Below are 18,366 nucleotides of genomic sequence, written 5' to 3' on the forward strand. Positions count from 1 at the left end.
CATTGCAGTAAGTCCTTTTGCTTTGCAGGTTGATGACTTCCTACAAGCGCTAATTAACTATGATAAAGAGCACATTCCAGAGAACTGTCTGAAAGTAGTGAATGAACAGTATTTGAAAGACCCGGAATTTAATCCGAACCTAATTCGGACCAAATCCTTTGCAGCAGCTGGTCTCTGTGCCTGGGTCATCAACATCATTAAGTTTTATGAGGTAACCGTCTTGTTTATCCGATAGTATCAGGTGCTGACCACCAAGGGCTATGAAGATGAATCACTAAAATTGTTTTACCTCTTTTGACAATTGCATCTATATGTACAATGTAATGTGATTGTATTCGACCCCCATTTAACTTCTCTTATCTCCTCCACACTCCTCTTGCTCTCCTTACATTCCAAGCTAGTCAGAAAAAAAAAAAAATGGAGTCCCTGAGTTAAATTGGGGATTGTTTGTATGAACAAAAATTCGGGGGGGGGGGACCATTTACTAAAGGGTGGGCAATTTAACCAGTTGTTACATTACTTAAGAAGGTGACACCCTTACCTGGCAACCATTACCTCCTTCCTATAGCTTGTCTAGGAGGGGTAGAGCCTCGTGACCCATTCCTCCATCTATGAGAGAATCTCTTCATATAATTCTTCTCATCCTCTAGCTTTGGCTTTCCTTCTACAGTATTCCCTAGGACTTGGAGGGGATAAAGTGGATACTTTGTTTATACACAGTCAGAAGGGGTAAACTGGATACTTTGTTTATACATAGTCAAGAGGGGTAAAGTGGATACTTTGTTTATACAGTCAGGATGGGTAAAGTAGATACTTTGCTTACACACAGACTCATATTCTCAGAGATTTGACCAATTATGCATCTCTGCCATCATCCTTTCACCATAAGCAGAAGTTTCTCTGGCCTAGGCTGAACAGTACTAGCAAATGGGCATAAACAAGACTATTTAGAAGACAGTTTAGTTATCTGTCTATAGCAAAACAACAGTAGTAGTAGTAGTAGTAGTAGTAGTAGTAGTAGTAGTAGTAGTAGTAGTAATAGTAGTATAGTTTCTTTCCTGCTAGGATTTTACCCAGATTTAGGATCCCAGCACATATTCTCTTCTGTAGAGTGGGCCTTGAGTCTAGTCAGAATAATGGCTTCCTCCTGAATCCACTAACTGCACCAGTGGGTATCTCCTGCATGGCAGGCCAGTATTGTAGAATGCAGAGTCCATAACAGGATGAAACCACCTGTACTATCAGGTTAATTTTTATGTCAGCAAAAAAAAAAAAAAAAAAAAAAAAAAATGTAAAGTCACTTACTGCTTAGTTTTTGGAAGAAGGGCATACAATCCTAAGAATGAAAGGTAGTCCCTCTTCCAGAGACAGATGGAAGCAGATGCAGAAATCCACAACTAACCAATGGGCCAAGCTCCTGGAGTACAGTCAAAATGAGGATGGAGCAATAATATGAACAAAGGAGTCAAGGCCATAGTGGGGAAATCCACAGAATCAGCTGACCCAAGCTAGTGAGAGAACACTGACTCAGGTCTGACAAATAGGGAACCTGAATAAGTCTGAACGGACTCCCTTAATATAGGTGACAATGGTGTGATTGGGACATTATATGAGGCCACTGGCAGTGGGTCCAAGATCTAACACTAATGCACAAACTGACTTAGTGGAGCCCATTCCATATGGAAAGATACCTTGTTCAGCCTAGACACAGGGGTGTGGGGGGGGGGGGTGGAGAGGTGCCTTGGTGCTGCCTCAACTAGATGATGGGGTAGACTTAGTAGACTTCCTAGGGGAGGCCTTACCCTCTCTATGGAGCATATGGGAGGAGGGGGAAGCAGAGTGGGTAGGAGGTAAGGAGGGAGGCAGAACTGGGATTGGAATATAAAAAATAAATGGATAAAAAAATTCAGAAATGAGAGATAGTGTGTCAGAGTTAAAATAATTCTAAACAGGAAGCTAGTATGTTGGAGAGCATTACTTTCATAGGGGAGGGTAGTTTGCTAGTTTCAATACTTTATTTTTTTTTAAACTGACATCTGGTTTACATATATAAAATATGTTAATACTGAAAAAATCATTTTATATTGACCTAAAAAATCTGCAAGTCTGAATTCATGTTGAGTTAAATGAAGCCCCACTGTTGGAGCAAACACTTTATTAACATCTTTATTATAGACACAGTGAGATGAAAAAATAACTGGTTTTGGTGTTTAAATGACATTAATTTTGCATTTTGTACTTTGGTAAAATGTAAAAATAGATGATCATTTCATTTAGCCATTTATTTACCCAACATTTATCACCTGCCAATGGTGTCTCCAACCCTTCTCACAATACGAGACACAGACCTGGGCTCTGAAAAACTGATTCATTTTGATGTGGAGAGTTGTATGTCATAATCAGATTCCAAGTTACAGAGTAAAAGCCAGTCATACTGTCATTTCCCAAATTGCCATCATACAGTCTGGCTATCCCTTTTACGGTGCAGGGCCTGTGGAAGTGGGTCTCCATTGCTCCTTTCTCCCCTCATGGAAATTTTCATGATCATAGTAGATGTATGGCCTCTCTCTACAGTCCAGTGCCTGAGTGCTGGGTTCAGTGCTTTCCCAGGGTGGGGAGATGAATGAAAACCTACACTGTGCTATTTCTCTGTAGATTAGGAAATAGCATTTGATCCACCCTGATTCTCCGAGCACCCACTCAGGCACCTATGTGATGTAGTCAGACGCTCCTAACAGAAAGTGAAGTCTGGGGTTAGTAAGGTGTGGGATATCTCTTCTTGCCTTTTCATTCAGAGAATATCTCCACCCTCAACTCTCACGTTAGACCTCGCCTCTGCCTGTCAGGGGGTGTTATCATATTAGGATCACCTGACTTTAGTATATTGGTGGTATTTGGATTATATAACATCTTATGCAAGTACTTATCACTCTCAAGTCCAGAATAAAGGAGTAATGGGAAAGCAGAGATCATGCAGAAGGCTGTGTCTGCCAAGGAAGCAAATGCAAAGAAACAAAGAGCACATTGCTCTCCGTTCTGGGGATTCACTGCGGAGTGTGGGATTGGAGGGTTACTGTTCCCTTCCATCTGCATTGCCTTCTGAGTGAGCCCCGTGTGGATTTTTCAGGTTTACTGCGATGTGGAGCCCAAACGCCAGGCATTGGCTCAAACAAACTTAGACCTGGCTGCAGCTACTGAAAAGCTAGAGGCTATCAGGAGGAAGCTTGTGGTAAGTGTCACCTAGGAAGCTGTCATGTGGAGGTTCCTGCAGCGAGCGGCCTTAGGATCCTACCTGTACACGTTGCCACACCTGCACTTTAGCAAACAGGAAGGAACTTGGTCTTTGATGAGTGCATTCACCAATATACTGACTTTGCGAATATTTCTATTCTCTGTGTCCTGGACCCACACTAGCATGGTTTGTTCCTGTCATTTTAGTAGGTTTCCCAGTCCAGTAGAAGGAACAAAGAACCTGAAATCAAGCCCCACTGCCCACCCCCAGCCTGATTTACTGCGTTGGGTCCATTGTTTATATTTCCACCTATACAAGTTGGTTAACCTCTGTTGACAGAGGTTTTCTCATCTGTGACTGGGTACAAACTGAGAGCCCCTACTCACAATCCAGACACCTCAATGTCCAAAGCTATTCTGGTGCTACCACAATGTAGGGCATTTGGGATATCCAATGTTTTAAGATCAGAATGTTCAACCTGTAAAATCTGTGTAAGTATTCAAATACCTAAGATGTCCCCAAGTCTTACAGTGACTCACACCTTGTCAAGCAGATCGCAATGCTTAAATGCATAGTTTATACTAATTTATATTAACGGTTTAACATGGGGTCAAGTTTACATACTCAGTGCTTGGGGAATATCTATAGCTACGATCATCATCAGTATTACTAGTTTTATATGCGTACGGTAAGTCTTGTGGTATGGCACTCTAAGCATATCCAAATGCAACTAGGGTACCAAGTACTATGAGCCAGGGATACTGGGGGGGGGGGGTTGATTAGTGGAGGTGTTCTTGACATGCCCTTTGAAAGCTGCTTAGGAGTCCCAGTGAAAGGGCAGGAAAGGCATTCCTGCGAGATGAAGGACGAGGGATGGAGGCAGTGGGACTCTGGATGAATCACAGTAGGCAAGGGTACCAAGAGGGATGCTGCTGGGAATGCTAACGGCAGGAAAGGTTGAAGGCAGGGAAGGACAAAAGGCATCTGCAATGATGAGCAAAGGCCTTCTTAGCCATTTATGCTAACAGAAGTTCAGTTTTATCTGTTAAAGAGCTAGATCTGCCTGGAAAAAAATTATAATAGGTTAGTGACACCATCAACAACTGAGAGGATGCGGAAGGAAAGATGTCTAAAGGCAGAAAGACAAGTTCAAAGGCAACCAGAGAGGGCTTTGTGGGCGCCTCCGCTAGAGCAGGAATGGTGTGCCACAAGGCCAAGAATGATGGCTCGCTGACAGATGCGGAGAACAAGAGGAGAAAGAAATGCGGACTTGGGTAGAGAGGGTAGGGTGGGTAGCAGGGAAGCGCCACCAGACTGACAGAAGCCCTCCAGCCTAAGTTTCTCATCTGTCACTCTTGATGAAAACATGGGCTTCTCAACCAGAATGTAAATGAGTGTTGATATGACCTGGTACTCAGTCTGCCTTCTGTGAGGACAGCCAAACTCTTTTATCTATAAGGAACTCTCCCTCCTCATGAGATGCTAGTTTAGCCAGAATGACTTTCTATGCAAGGCCTAGATAGATTGTCTGTCTGTCTGTCTGTCTGTCTGTCTATCTACTTACCTATCCTATCCATCATCTATCTATTACCGTGTATAAATAAGAATCTGGGAAAACGAATAGGCTGATGTTTGTTTGGGGAGAAATCACTCACACCAGAAACAGATGACCCCCAGCAGGTTTCCGTCCCAAGGATACCTCTGAGTGTTCTCTGTCTCCGATCAGGAAGCAAGAGAGAGCATTGGGGTCCAGGGCCCCAGAACTAGTCCCCCCAGGTCACAACCGCACCTCTACCCACGCTCCAATGGGCATGGTCAGTGCAACGGGTGTGGGTGGAATGGGTATCTCACTATAATCTATCATCTATCTACCTATCCTATCTATCATCTATCTACCTATCATGTATTTATCTATCACCTATCTATTTAACATATCTATCATCTATCTACCTACCTGTCTATCATCTATCGATCTATCATCTACCTATCATCATTATTTATCTATCATCTATTTATCACCTATTTAACATATCTATTTATCATCTATTTATCATCTATCTATCTACCTGTCTATCATCTATCGATCTATCATCTATCTACCTGTCTGTCTGTCTGTCTATCTACATCTATCTGTCTTTGGAGATGCCCATGCACAGGCACAGACAGACAGACACATACACACACACACACACTCGCCTTAGGGCACATATGTATGGAAGTCAGAGGATAATGCAGGTGTCCGTCCTCACCTTCTACCTTGCTTACTGTTACACATATGGTCTATAGAGGCCTCCAGAGCGTCTCTATTCACTGCCTCTCATTTTGATGAGATTACAAATGCATACTGTCACACTGGGCTTTTCCTGGATTCTGAGGCTCTGAACTCGGGTCCTTACACTTACACAGCAAGCACTGTAGCTACCGAGTCTCTCTATCATGTATCTTAAACAAGGCTTGAGGATGACCATAAAGGAAACTTCAATCCTGGCTCTGTAAGGTAGGGTCTCTCAGTGTGTTCCCAGGCTAGTAGTAGCATGTGTCACCAGGAACTGGTTTAGAAGTACAGATTCTCTGGCCCATGTTCAGATGGAGTCAGAAATCTGGTAGTCAAACCCCAGTGATCATTAAGTTCCACCCCAGCAGTCAGTAAACTTAACAGGAAGTGGCGTGCATCTATAAATCCTCAAATCCATATGTCTGATGCTACAGCTTACATAGGCTTTGGCATTTTATAAAGCTAAACTTTTTGTTGATGTTTGTTTTTGAGACTGGGTCTCACTATGTAGTAGCTTATATTTGTCTTATTTTATGACTTACATTGATGCTGCAACACAAAATGTACATGAATAAATAAGGTCAAACTTATAAGAATTTTAGACAGCCATGATTTACTGAAAAATAACATGGAAATAAACATAATAGACCTATTTCAGCTTGTTATGATAAAAAAATTAGCTTCCAACACTTGGAAAGCAGAAGCAGACAGATCTTTGGGAGTTCAAGGCCAGCTTGGTCTTCAGAGTGAGTTCCAGGACAGCCAAAGCTACATAGTGAGACCTTATCCCAAAGAATAAATAATCAAGGGTCTGGAAAGATCACTCAGCAAGTAAGATCTGTTCTTGAAGAATTGTTCTTCCAAAGGACCTGAGTTCAGTTCCTAGGCAGCTCACAACCATCTATTAGTCCAGCTCCAGGGGATCTGACATCTCTTCTTAGCTTATCAAGAGATCTCAGAACCTTGCATGTACTTAGAAAAGCAGTGTTATAAATCTTAGGTCCCTTAGAACTTACAAGTAGCAAGATGGCTAAAGTGAGGTACCTCATAACTATCTGACATCTTCGTTGGCACCTTTTGGCTTAAGACATTTATTTAAAAGAGTTTATGTATAGCCAAAAGTTGGACCTCAAGAGTCTCAACAAATGGGAAAACTCCCAGAATGGTTCATCCTGCTTCTCTGTATATGAGCCTTTGACCCTGTTGCTCTCGCATCCAGGGTTGAAGAGAGTCTCCCTCTAAATGAAACCCTTATCTAAATGGACACATCCAAGTTTTTTATTTTTGTTTTGTTTTTGTTTTGTAAGACAACAGATGATGTCTGAGTCTCATCACCCAGTTCTCGAAGAGAAAATGCAAGTTGAATCGGATTGATGAAGTATGAAGGGGTTCAGTAGCTGACATCTTCCTTCATTGCCTCAGTTCTGGGTGAAATGAATGAAGAGTCAGTAGGTGGAAAAACATAAATAAGCCTCCACAATTGGTGCATCTGTCAATGAACCAGCATGGGGCATATACCTATAATCCCAGCACCTTAGAGGCAGAGGGAAGGCTGTTGAAAGGTCAAGTTCATCTGGACTACAAAGTGAGATAGTCTCTGCTCTCAACTAATAGAGAATATAGTTACTACTGGAGGATTTGGGACTTATGCACCAAAACAGAAAAGAGTTGGCACTCACGGTGTGTTTGAGTCTTTGGGAGTGTCGCTCAACTCAATACCTCTGTGTACTCCATCTAGGAGAGAGGAAGCAGGGAAGCCATAGAGAAAGCTATTGGACAGCGTGGGGTATCTCTGACACACTGGTCATCATCACAGCCTCCTTTCTTCCCTAAAATAAATGTGACAAAATTCATGCCAACAGGTGCCTTTTGGCGGCTGTGGTGTTTGTCTTAACTAAAATCATCTCGGAAGCTAATTTTGACTCCTCCTTTAGGATCTGGATCAGAATCTGAGCAAGCTTACAGCTTCGTTTGAAAAGGCGACAGCTGAGAAGGTCCGGTGTCAGGAAGAGGTGAATCAAACCAATAAGACGATTGACCTGGCCAACAGACTTGTGAGCGAGCTTGAGGCAAGTTATCTTCTCTTGAAATATTCTCACGGAAATATCCGGGCTGGCAGCCTTGGATTTCAGGGTCACCCATTGTCAATAACTAACTAAACATAGAATTTTAGTGTTGGAGAATACTTAGTCATTACTCAGACTAAAAGATCCACGTTACCCGAAGATGTCAATGACCATAAACCCAGGCATAGAGGTGTATTTCTATAATCTCAGCATTTGGGATATGGAGGTAAAGGACCAGGAGTTCAAGGTTACCTTCAGCCACAAAGCAAGTTCAAAGTCAGGGTGGCTAAGACAAGACTCTGCCTCAGAATAAAGCAAACAGTGACCAATCTGTTCATTTATTTATTTTTTTATGAATTGGTGTTTTGTCTGTATTTATGGCAGTGTAAGGATGTCAGATCCCTGGAACTGGTGTTACAGACAGTTGTGAATGCTATGTCGGGGCTGGGAATTGAACCCAGGTCCTCTGGGAGAGCAGCCAGCGCTCTTAAATGCTGAGCTGGTAAACTCAGTGTGGCATCTGCATAGTCTCCAGTTAAAAGAGACAGACAGTGATACTTATTTATACTTTCACTATTTACTAAGTCCATATGCTTGTTGACCACTAAAAAGAAAGGAAGCTCTATGACAGAATTAGAACCGAACAGCAATTAGTTTCATGTCTTCTTTCATGACTCGTGTCCATTACCTGTAAAGATGCAATGTGATGCCCCACAGCTTCAGAATGGCTACTCTAACTCTAGAGTTCAATGGGATGTGTAGATTTTGTTTCTGGCTAATAACCAATACATGCTTTTTATTTGCAAGTTCTTTAAAATGAAGTTTTAATTTAAAAAATAAATACCAATATTGTCAGGATTTAGCTGTTTTGTACCATTTTGGGATCATAAAGTATGCTGATTAGTATAGGTTATCTACTAATTTTTTTTGTCATCCTTTTTTCTCTCCTTGGGTGTTTTCCCTAAGAAAGAACATAGAACTCAAGACAGCTGGTAGGCAGTTTGCCATTGACTTCCACTAGCAGACTATACTTTCAAAACAAACTTAACTGGTTATGTTTGTGGTGTTCACTCCTTTTATGGGTGGCTCACACACTAACATGAATGGCTTTCTATTAGATAAAAGACTTGGAGTAATTCTCATTGATCCTTCCTTGTACGAATGTGACCTCAGATGTGAGTACATTGCTGATACCAAATCTTACCTGTTCTGTCATTAAAGGATTTCAGGAAAGTCTTTGAAGATCTTCAGCTTTGTTTTCTTGTCTCTTAACGGGAATTTGCATAATATATGAAGTGCATTTACAATGTTCCAAATTAGAAAGAACTCAAATTTCCATCAGTGGATGCACAAAAATGTAATATATCCATGCAATGCTATAACATGGGTAAACTTTGAGAATACCTTGCTAACAAGCAAACAAAGACCCAATTATAAAAGGAGACAGACTTATGAAGACAGAAAGTGGTTGTTAAGGGCAGGACATATTGCTCGAGCTTAGAGAATTATTTCTGATGGACATGGTGGGGGGGTAAGAAAACGTAAAATTACACAACGGGGAAGATCATGCAAGTGTACAAATACACTAAAACCTCGATTATATACTTTAAAAAGTAAACTTCGTGGTATAAAAATTATATCTCAATGATGCTGTTTAAGCATAAGGATAGTAGTGTATGAATGCTTAAAATTATGCAGACTGAAAACACATAACCAAGAAGCATATGTCTGTGTCACTAGAAATGTAGCAGTAGCATTGGAAGGCACTTAGGATGTGGTTAGACGGTCTAAAACATATGTTTTTTGTTTTAATTACCAAGGGTAGACACTGCTAAGTACTCACTAAGGTTAGGTACCCTTCTCTCTTACCATACTTCTTCATACCTGGCACATGGGCAATGACCTTCATGCTTTTTTGCCTCCTGCCCCAAGATGGCCACTACAGTCTGTAGCCTTTTGCCCCAAACATTTCCCTTTTTGTCCAAGATATGCACTACAATTTCAGATGGGGATAGAAATGGGCAACTGGGATTTTCTCTTTTCTTTTATAAAACACCTGGCTTTCCTAGAAGGCTTTCCTAAGCCTCCCCCTCAAATGGCTTTATGTATGTAGCCACTCCTACCTGGAAAATTGGCTGGAAAACTGAGAAATGGAATTATTATTGGCTCATCCAACCATAGTGTATGTGGTAAGGGGTTGGACACTTGGTCATCTTATTCAAATCCAGCTTCTCTTAGCTAGCATGCAAAGGGAGACGTGAGGGAGGTGTTACATAGTGACCTGATTTCTTATGACAGTCAGGTTGGCTACCCTACTACCATCTGCCCACACCTCTCCACACTCCCTTTTGAGTGTAACTGAGACTGGCTTCTCCTGCCTCAGCTTCCTAAGTACTGACGTTACAAGATGAGCCACCAACACCAGGTTTATACTGTTTTCTAAGATCCAATTTCAACTTATTGCAACTCTAGCCCGGGGGGGGGGGCTCTGAAGCTCATGTCACAGTGTGTGGGAACAGCTCTTCATCCATCTCCACTCCCTGTCCCAGCCAGAAGTCTCCTCTCGTGCTTCTGGCCAAAAGCCTTAAGCTTGTGGATTGGCCTTGGCCCTTTGTAGCATCTCACAAACAGCCAATTCATTGCACAGTCCGCAGTTCTGCTTTGAAAGTCCGTTCCCCAATCTCGGTGCATCTCACCTTCCTTGCGGGTCCGCATCGCCAGAGTCATGTGTTCACTGAGGTCTGTTTCTCTCCTTGGCGGGTGGGTGGCGGTTCAAAGGCTCAGTCAGCCCGTGTTACCGCATTGCCAGAGCTTTCCAATAGCTAACCACCTTGCCCAAAGCACCACCCAGAAGTCTCAAGTGACTTGCCCCCACCCCACCCCGGATGCTTCCACATCCCTTGCTGCCATTTCCGTGGCCTTCTTGGGCCTCTTCACAGTGCCTTCCCGTGACTTTCGGCTTTTCCCGCCACAGGGCCCATGTGGCTCCATGTAAAAAAGGTGGTTGACACAGGCCCTCGATTCTTGGCCAGATGCTCTCTCCAGCACGTAGTGCTCAAACCTTGGTGTAACAGTGTACTCAGCTTGCCCTACTCAAGCTCACGCACAGACACTTTCACAGCTCTACGGTGCTTTCTGCCTTCTCTACATTACACTTTCTCATAGTATCCTATGGTACAGGTGTCCACACATGCCTAGGTACATTTTTTATTATTATTATTGTTTCGGCAACTTCATATATGGATGCAGTGTATTCCGCTCATATGAACTCCATCCCAGGCCCTTCCCACAGCCTCCCAACTTCCTGTCTGCTTCCTCCTTTTCTGTTTGTTTTGTTACCCACGTGTCCAGTTGGCAACACCCATATGAGGAGCCTCCTACAGGCCATACTAGTGAGGAAAGCTGATCCCCTTCTCCCTCAGTAGTTCTCATTGGCCACAAAGTCCTCAGATGGGGCAGGACCTAGTGAGTCCCTCCTCCATCCATCTAGAGCTCCGAATGGCTGGATCTTGTGCAGGTCTTGCACTGGAAACCACAGTTTCTGTGAGTGCGTGGGTACAAGGATTCGGCCATGTACATGACACATGTTGTCCCTGGATCCTCCCTAAATTCAGGCTCTTACAATCTTTCTGCCCCATCTTCCACAATGTTCCAGAGTCTTGTGAGGGAGGGGAAAGCATAATTTTTGTGTGTTTCTTTTACCCCAGACATGTTATAAACTTGTCAATGGCAGGAGCCTCGTGCACTTTGAACCATTTGGTCCAAGGCAGAGAGACTAACTAGTACAAGGGGTCAAGGTTATTAATAGATATTTGTTGAGTGAATAAGTTATCAGAGTCTCTTTTGCTTAATATATATATATATACATACATATGCATATATATATATATATATTGTTCTTTGAAGACTTAGCCTTTTCAGGTCAGTTAAGAAATTTTGCTATTACTACTTCCACTTAATGAGGTAAGATTTAAGTAGTTGAAAAGTTTCTCATTTGTGAGGTACATGAGGAGAAAAAGAATGTCATGTGATTAGACTGCTTCTGAGGTACTTAAAGATTCTACCACATTAGAAGCGGACTTCCCCGGTATCTCTGCTGCACAGGGATAGTCCCAAAGCCTGGATTCGTGACAACCTAAACAATAAAAGCGGGGGAAGCTTGTGTGTTGTTAAGTAGGAAAAATATATTTTTGAAGGATTAATTGAACACATCAGACCTTTTCCTTTGCAGATAATTCCTTTCTGACTAGAACAGGAGACAGTTAACTTCTGAAAAGCACGGAGACTGATGACTTTGTCTATATAACATTGACCTGGAAGCTCAGCCATTCAGACTAATAAATCAGGCAATTTATATTTAATCATTAACTAACTCCTGAGCTGAACAGCTGTTCAAAATTAGAAATGGGTCACCCCAGCCAGGATGACATTACAGGCAATCTATAATGCATTAGAATAAAATTATAGTGATTTTTAACTGTCCAGAAATTTATTACAGGACATGTTCCAACTCTTAAACCCCTGTTAGCCAGTGTCGGTGATGATTTATGCTGCAGGGGTGGTGAGATGAAATTATTGACGATCTCAACAGCCAATAAGTCTGTGTTTAGTAAATCTTCAAGTCCAAAGGTGTTTTGGAGAATGGGGTGGGTGCACTTTATTATCTGCAAAGCAAACACAACAGAGATGGAGGCAGGTGAGTGGGGGGAGGCCTCCCGAGGGTGCCGATATGTTGTCTGTGGCTGGGGAAGGAAAGTAATTCTGTAAAAAGAGGACTAGACAGCTGGACTTCCTGTCTTTGACAGTGCAGCTAGAATGGTGATATAGACACCTTAGAACAGCCCTGAGAACTAGACACACATGTCCTGGATGCTATGACGGTTTGCAGGAAGCTGACGTTCTAAGTTTTGTGCCGTAGGTTCGTCATGTTTCCTGTGACCTTCCCCCCACCCCCACCAGAAGAAAGAGGAGATCCTTAGGAGTCTCTTTCCTTATCGTATGAAATTGTTGATTCTCTTGGCTCCTGTGGCTGTTCATGTCCTTAGAATGCTGTATTAATTTTCCACAAGCCTCAAAATGAAGTGAATTAGTGGACCGTCCTGCAGTTCAGGCAATCCATACGGATTTAATATTCCAATATTAAGGGCTCTACATAGTTAACCTGTAAATCAGATTTTAAATGACCAGCCCACTAGATAGAAGGACTTCAGCACGGTTTCTGAGTGTATTGTCGTTGAGGCTGGCTGGATCCTGATTCCCATCATTTGACATGGCTCAGAGCCCCCTCCACTCATTTCATGATCAGAAAACTGGCCCAAATTTTGGTTACCACTGAAATCATCCTTTAATTAACAGAATTCAATGTAAGCTTTATGTTTTAATTAACATGAATGATGTTTGGTGATTTTCCTGATCTGATCAACCCATAGCCAGTATATTAAGGAAAAAAAATAATAATAACGGTTGAAACAGTATGGTGCTATTGCCAAAAAAAAGGGCGTGGGGGAGGATGGAGACTAGCCAGACTGACATCAGGTTTTCAGCAGTCAGGCACGGTGTTACAGCTAGCACTGGAGAAACTGAGGTAGAAGCATAGCAAATTGTAGACCAGCCAGGGTTATCTAGCGACATCCTACTTAAAAATTAAAATCCTAGCATCGCTTATTTGTAGCAGCAAGTCTTAGCTCTGTTCTCCCAGAGGGACGGGCAGGCAATTGATCGACCTCTCCAGAAGGGCCCCACTCGAGACTAAAGAGTTAGCGCAACAAGTGAAAAGGACGTGTGAACGGGCTCGAGAGCCATGCGATACTTACTGAGCTTGGCTGGAGAGCATGGGAGAGCTGCCTGCGTGTTGATGATGGGTTTCAGGCGTGCAGAAGATTACAGCAGTCACCTCACCCATTTCTTCTCCATGCTCCTAGAGCTGGTGCAGGAGGCCGTAGCCTTGAACTGTGCTGTCAGGTGACCGCGCGGAGCGTTTGCCGAGGCGATGCTCACCCTGTAATCACATATGGGTAATTTCCATCCCTCAGTCAGAGAAGATTCGGTGGGGTCAGTCCATTAAGTCCTTCGAAACTCAAGAGAAGACGCTGTGTGGAGATGTCCTGCTTACAGCAGCGTTTGTGTCTTACGCCGGGCCCTTCACGAGACGGTATCGCCGGGAGCTGGTGGACTGCAAGTGGGCTCCTTTCCTTCAGCAGAAGGTGAGGCCCATCCCTCACTGCCAACGTCGGGAAAGAGGTGCACACACATGCCATCAGTGGCCTGGGTGTATGCCAGCTACCTTCCTAACGACGTCTGTAATGTCTTGCTTATTTATCTCATTTTTAATGATGATCTGTACCTGGAGGTGTAGGTGTATAGACTCCGTGGTTAGAGGGTACATTTTTGCAAGACAATAGGAAACAAAACCAGATTTGTTAGGTTATTGAGTGGCATGAAGTGTTTTGTTTTCTTACTAATATTGATATTTATTAATGATTTTTTCCCCGAGATTTATTTCAAATTGAAGTGCGGCATTTTGTAAAAATGACATTTAAAAAAAAAAAAAAAAAAAAAAAAAAAAAGCTCATCATAAATTTGAATGCTGAAACCCATAGGTGACATAAAATCAAAGAGCTGAAATATTTGAAATCCTGTGGCTTAAGATCTCCTGGTGTGTGGTTGAGAAAACAGAGAAGCCCAGAATTTTAAATGACTCCCACAATGGAGCAGGGAGTCAGCACACCTGATGTATGTCCAGACTACAGTCTTCTTATAACACTGCCATTGCGAATGGCAAGACAGCCCCTGCCCTCTGTGCATTAATGTTCCCCACAAGGCAATTATGCCTCAGCTTTCACAGTAGTTGTTTTCACAACTTAAGTACATGCCAGCGGAGAGTCTGTCTGCAGTTTAAATGAAATCAATGTTTTAGGGAAAGCTCATCACTAAAAACGCATAATTCATCATTTTCATGGAAAAAAAATCCCATTGGAACTAAATTTCATCACTCGCCTATAACCTCAAACCTTGCTTTTATTCTGAAGACTTCTTAATGGGATTATGTGTGTTACTGTTTAAATGTCTGGGTTGCTCTTTAAATGTTATCAAGGACCTGGTTAAATTCACCTGCTAATTTTGTTCAGTTCTTAGAGCACTGTGGGTTTCTATAGTGGCCCTTGTCTGTTTGTCTGCTTCTTCTCTTTATATTTTCTTTGTCTTGCCTGCTCCGCGCTTGACTCTTCTTGTGCAATGTCCAAGCCGTCTTGCGACTACTGCAGACTGACAGTGCTGCTCTCTGCACTCATAGTTATTAGTAAAGAATATTCTTTGTTTGCTTGTTTTCCAGGTAGGATTTCTCTGTGTAGCCTTGGCTGTCCTGGAATTCACAGACTCTGTAGAATAGGCTGGCCTTGAACTCACAGAGATCCACCTGCCTCTGCCTCCTTGCTGTGTGCTTATTGGCAGCTCCCTGCTATCGCCTCCATGTTCCCCTTCTTCCAACATTTATCCTGAGTCTGTCAACTTGTGCAGATCGCGTCCGCTGCACCCGGGATCTGAAGACCTGAGAGAACGGAGCGAGTCACAATCTAAAGCTGTAGGCAGCCTTACTTCCACTTCGGTGTACTTTTATGCAGGGGTGAAATAAAGAAAGCAATGATCCATGGAAGGTTGTTTGAGTTAGTAGAATATGTAAATAAATGTCAGTAAGCACATTAATAACTAAATATTAATGGAGCAAAGCTCTTTCCCAGAACTTTCCTCAGGATAGACCAGCTTAAACACAGTGCCTGGCGTAGATTATATCTGGGAAAGCACAAACGCAAGGCAGAAGACCACAGCTACATTGAAAGTACACTGACCAGTTCTATAGCTGTATTTTTGACATCCAATGATTATAAATGTGTCTTATAAGCCGAATATAAATATTTGTCCCAGGAGGCATGAAATCACATCCAAGAACAATCCAGCGAACAAAGTGCACCTGAGGTAAAAGGCTCTCCGCCTTTTTTCCTGAAATCTGTCTCACAGTTCCCCAAGGCATTGTTCACCATGTGTCATTCTTTTGACAATGTTCCAACATCTCCCCCTTTCTTATTTTTTAAACTTTAGGATAGTCAGTTCTTGTTTGGAGTCATTGATATCCCAAGAAAAGCATGAAAAGAAAAAAAAACATCATAAGTACAGCTGTAGATTCAAGAACACTATGCTGCCAGGAACGAAGATCCATGCCCCCTGCAAGGCATCAGAAATCCTTTCTGCTGTTCCTTGTCTGGAGATTCAGGCAACTACTTAGAAAAATGTCTGAAAAAAAATCTTATCCTGGTACCCAGTAGTCTAGGTTTTTATACCATATGGGACAGGACAATGGCCACATGTAGGGGCGAGCATCCTGAAAATGCCAGTAAGCTCAAATAATAGGTTCCCATTGGGGAAATTTAAAAAAAAATAAAGTTAATAAGGTAATAGTAAGAGTACCTCAGGAAGTAGTTACCTGCTTTTGGGGTGGGGGTAGAATGTGTGTTCTACAAATGTTGTGACCCTGTGGGCTGTGAAATTCCAGTGATACGTTGAATCTGTCACTCTTCCCAGCATTTCTTAAAGTTCCTACCAGTAAAAGCTGGGCCATATTTCTGTTTTTAACTGTGTGGGAATACCCACAACAGTGAATATCTGGAAAAGGTGGAAATAAGAGCTTTGGGCAAAGGGTAACGTACCTAACTTTGAGTGCTGAGCAGTTAATATCTCGTCATGTGAGCCTTGACCATCAGTGTTTAAATTCTCATGTGACCATCCTTGGAGCAGTGGATGCACACAAGATCTCAGAGTTATCGACACAAACAGGAATGTTATTCTCTCCCCAATTAACAAAGTGAAGCTCGCGAGGATCAGGAACGTAAGACCCATGTGTGTCTCAGCCGTAGCAGATGCATTGCGCAGAGACAAGATAGCAAACAGTCAGATCTTTCCCTCCGAGGTACTCTTTTCCTTCAGACATTGATGACTTTGTCTGAGTCGTTTCTGGTAGGGAAGCTCTCTCCGTTCTTTCGCTTTCAATGGTCTGATGGCCATGCTGTTCCATTTTCCTCTCTTCGGACGTAGCCTCTGTAGCTACTTTGGAACCTCTTTGCCCATCCTCCATGGGTTAAGTCAGTATTTCAGGCGTGATGCCAGAAAGAGAGCGCCTTTCCTCGCCCCCTCCGACCTCCTTCCACAGGTCACTTCCGCCCATGGCTCCACCCCTCAATGGGTGTGGTCAGTGCCACAGAAGGACTATCTCACTACACCTCAGCTTCCCCTAGGACAAAACACAAGCGCAGGCTCGTCTCCACTGAGTTACTGGAGCTGGGCCGTTCGGTTGGCTAGACATGATGTCTCTCCAAAGAACTGTGACCGACCCTGAATTTCTTCAGAGGGTCCCCGACCGTGCTCTGCACCAGCAATGCCATCCTTGCCCACATTTTATATAAAACGTTGTGAGGAGTATTCATACCACCTTACGCACACACCCTTACTTTTTAAAATATATTAAAGTTGTTCACTAGCTCTTTCCACAAAAGATTGACTGTAAGGGCTACATGAAATGCCTTTGGTGATGGTTACATCAAACTTTTGACAAAGTTCTTGAAAAGGCTTGGCCATGTATGCAGGAGCATGGTCAGTTTTTAACTATTTTTCAGGGGTATAAAATAACAAAAGCCATTCCTAAGTCATCTAAAGTAGTAAATGAAAAATTTAATAATTTTAGAATGAGGAATACAAATTTGAAGTTAATGCAGTTCTTATTATGGAAACAAATCCTTTAGCTCACTATTTTTATTTTGTAGAAAGCAGAATTATCTTCCATATAATGTATAATAAAAGCAAGAGTACACAGCTCTTTAGCTCTTTTTAAAGCATTAACAGCAAACTTTTGATACAGAGTTGGGCTATTTATCATTACTCATTCCTTTTTCCTTGTTGAATGACAGTAGTTGAGGCATTGTCTGCAGTAGCCTGAGTTAAGCCTTGAGTACACAAAGGGCCAATATCAGCATAGAGGTAGTTGTAATCCTTAATATCACCTTTTGTTTAAGGGACAGGTGGCAGTCTGGCATGCAGTGTTAGTGTTCTCATATGCCAATTGCTTCACAAGAAGTCTTTTTGCTTTCCCATCAACCATAAGACAACTGATTTCCATAAAAGTTGAGAAATGGGAAATCTTGATTTGGCTCATCAGGCCTCTGTCTACGTTTAGAGAGTTCCTGGGTCTTTTTCCCAGAATCTAGAAACCTGTGCCATGTGTCTTCAGTCCTAGAAAACAAAGGTGCTCTTTTTGAGAACAGCAGCACATCATCGTTTCCCTTGACACACTCATTCCGATCATCATCGTGGTCCCCCGGCAGAGGAGGACATAATTTCAGGTTGGCGAACAGACAGCCAAAGACGCTCATTCAGAATATACTGAGAATCTGAGTGCTGCCATCTCGGCCCAAGCCATCACATTCTCTCGGATTGCAATACGTGCCCCCAAACACCTTTTCCCAAGTCTACATATGTTGTTTGTCCCTTAAATTGCCTCTGAACATACCCAGGCTGAGCTCTCAAAAATGAAAGCTGGTTTTCTTCTTAAACCCCATGAGTCCTCCTCTACTGCGTGCAGAACAAAATCCACAATATTCCACAAAAGCTTCAAACCCTTACGGCTGTCATCTGTTCTTTCACTTGATCTCACTTTGATTTCCTTCCTCTTCTGTCTCTGTCACTCCAGCCACCTCCTCAATGTTCCGGGTGTTTCAGCCTCAGGCCTTTGCACCACCTTCCTCCTCTGC

At 42.7% G+C, this 18,366-nt stretch overlaps 1 protein-coding gene across 1 annotated transcript in view; it reads left to right on the forward strand.

The window, feature by feature from the left end:
- Positions 1-18,366, forward strand: part of Dnah11 (dynein axonemal heavy chain 11) — a 294,048-nt gene that overhangs the window by 203,067 nt on the left and 72,615 nt on the right. The window contains exons 60-63 of the mRNA XM_051177827.1: positions 29-211; positions 3,128-3,229; positions 7,442-7,576; positions 13,606-13,776. Coding sequence (XP_051033784.1) covers positions 29-211; positions 3,128-3,229; positions 7,442-7,576; positions 13,606-13,776 — 591 coding nt within the window. The remainder of the gene's footprint in view (positions 1-28; positions 212-3,127; positions 3,230-7,441; positions 7,577-13,605; positions 13,777-18,366) is intronic.

The sequence above is a fragment of the Phodopus roborovskii genome, unplaced genomic scaffold (genome assembly GCF_943737965.1).
Source record: "Phodopus roborovskii unplaced genomic scaffold, PHOROB, whole genome shotgun sequence".
In the NCBI taxonomy this organism is placed as follows: Eukaryota; Metazoa; Chordata; class Mammalia; order Rodentia; family Cricetidae; genus Phodopus; species Phodopus roborovskii.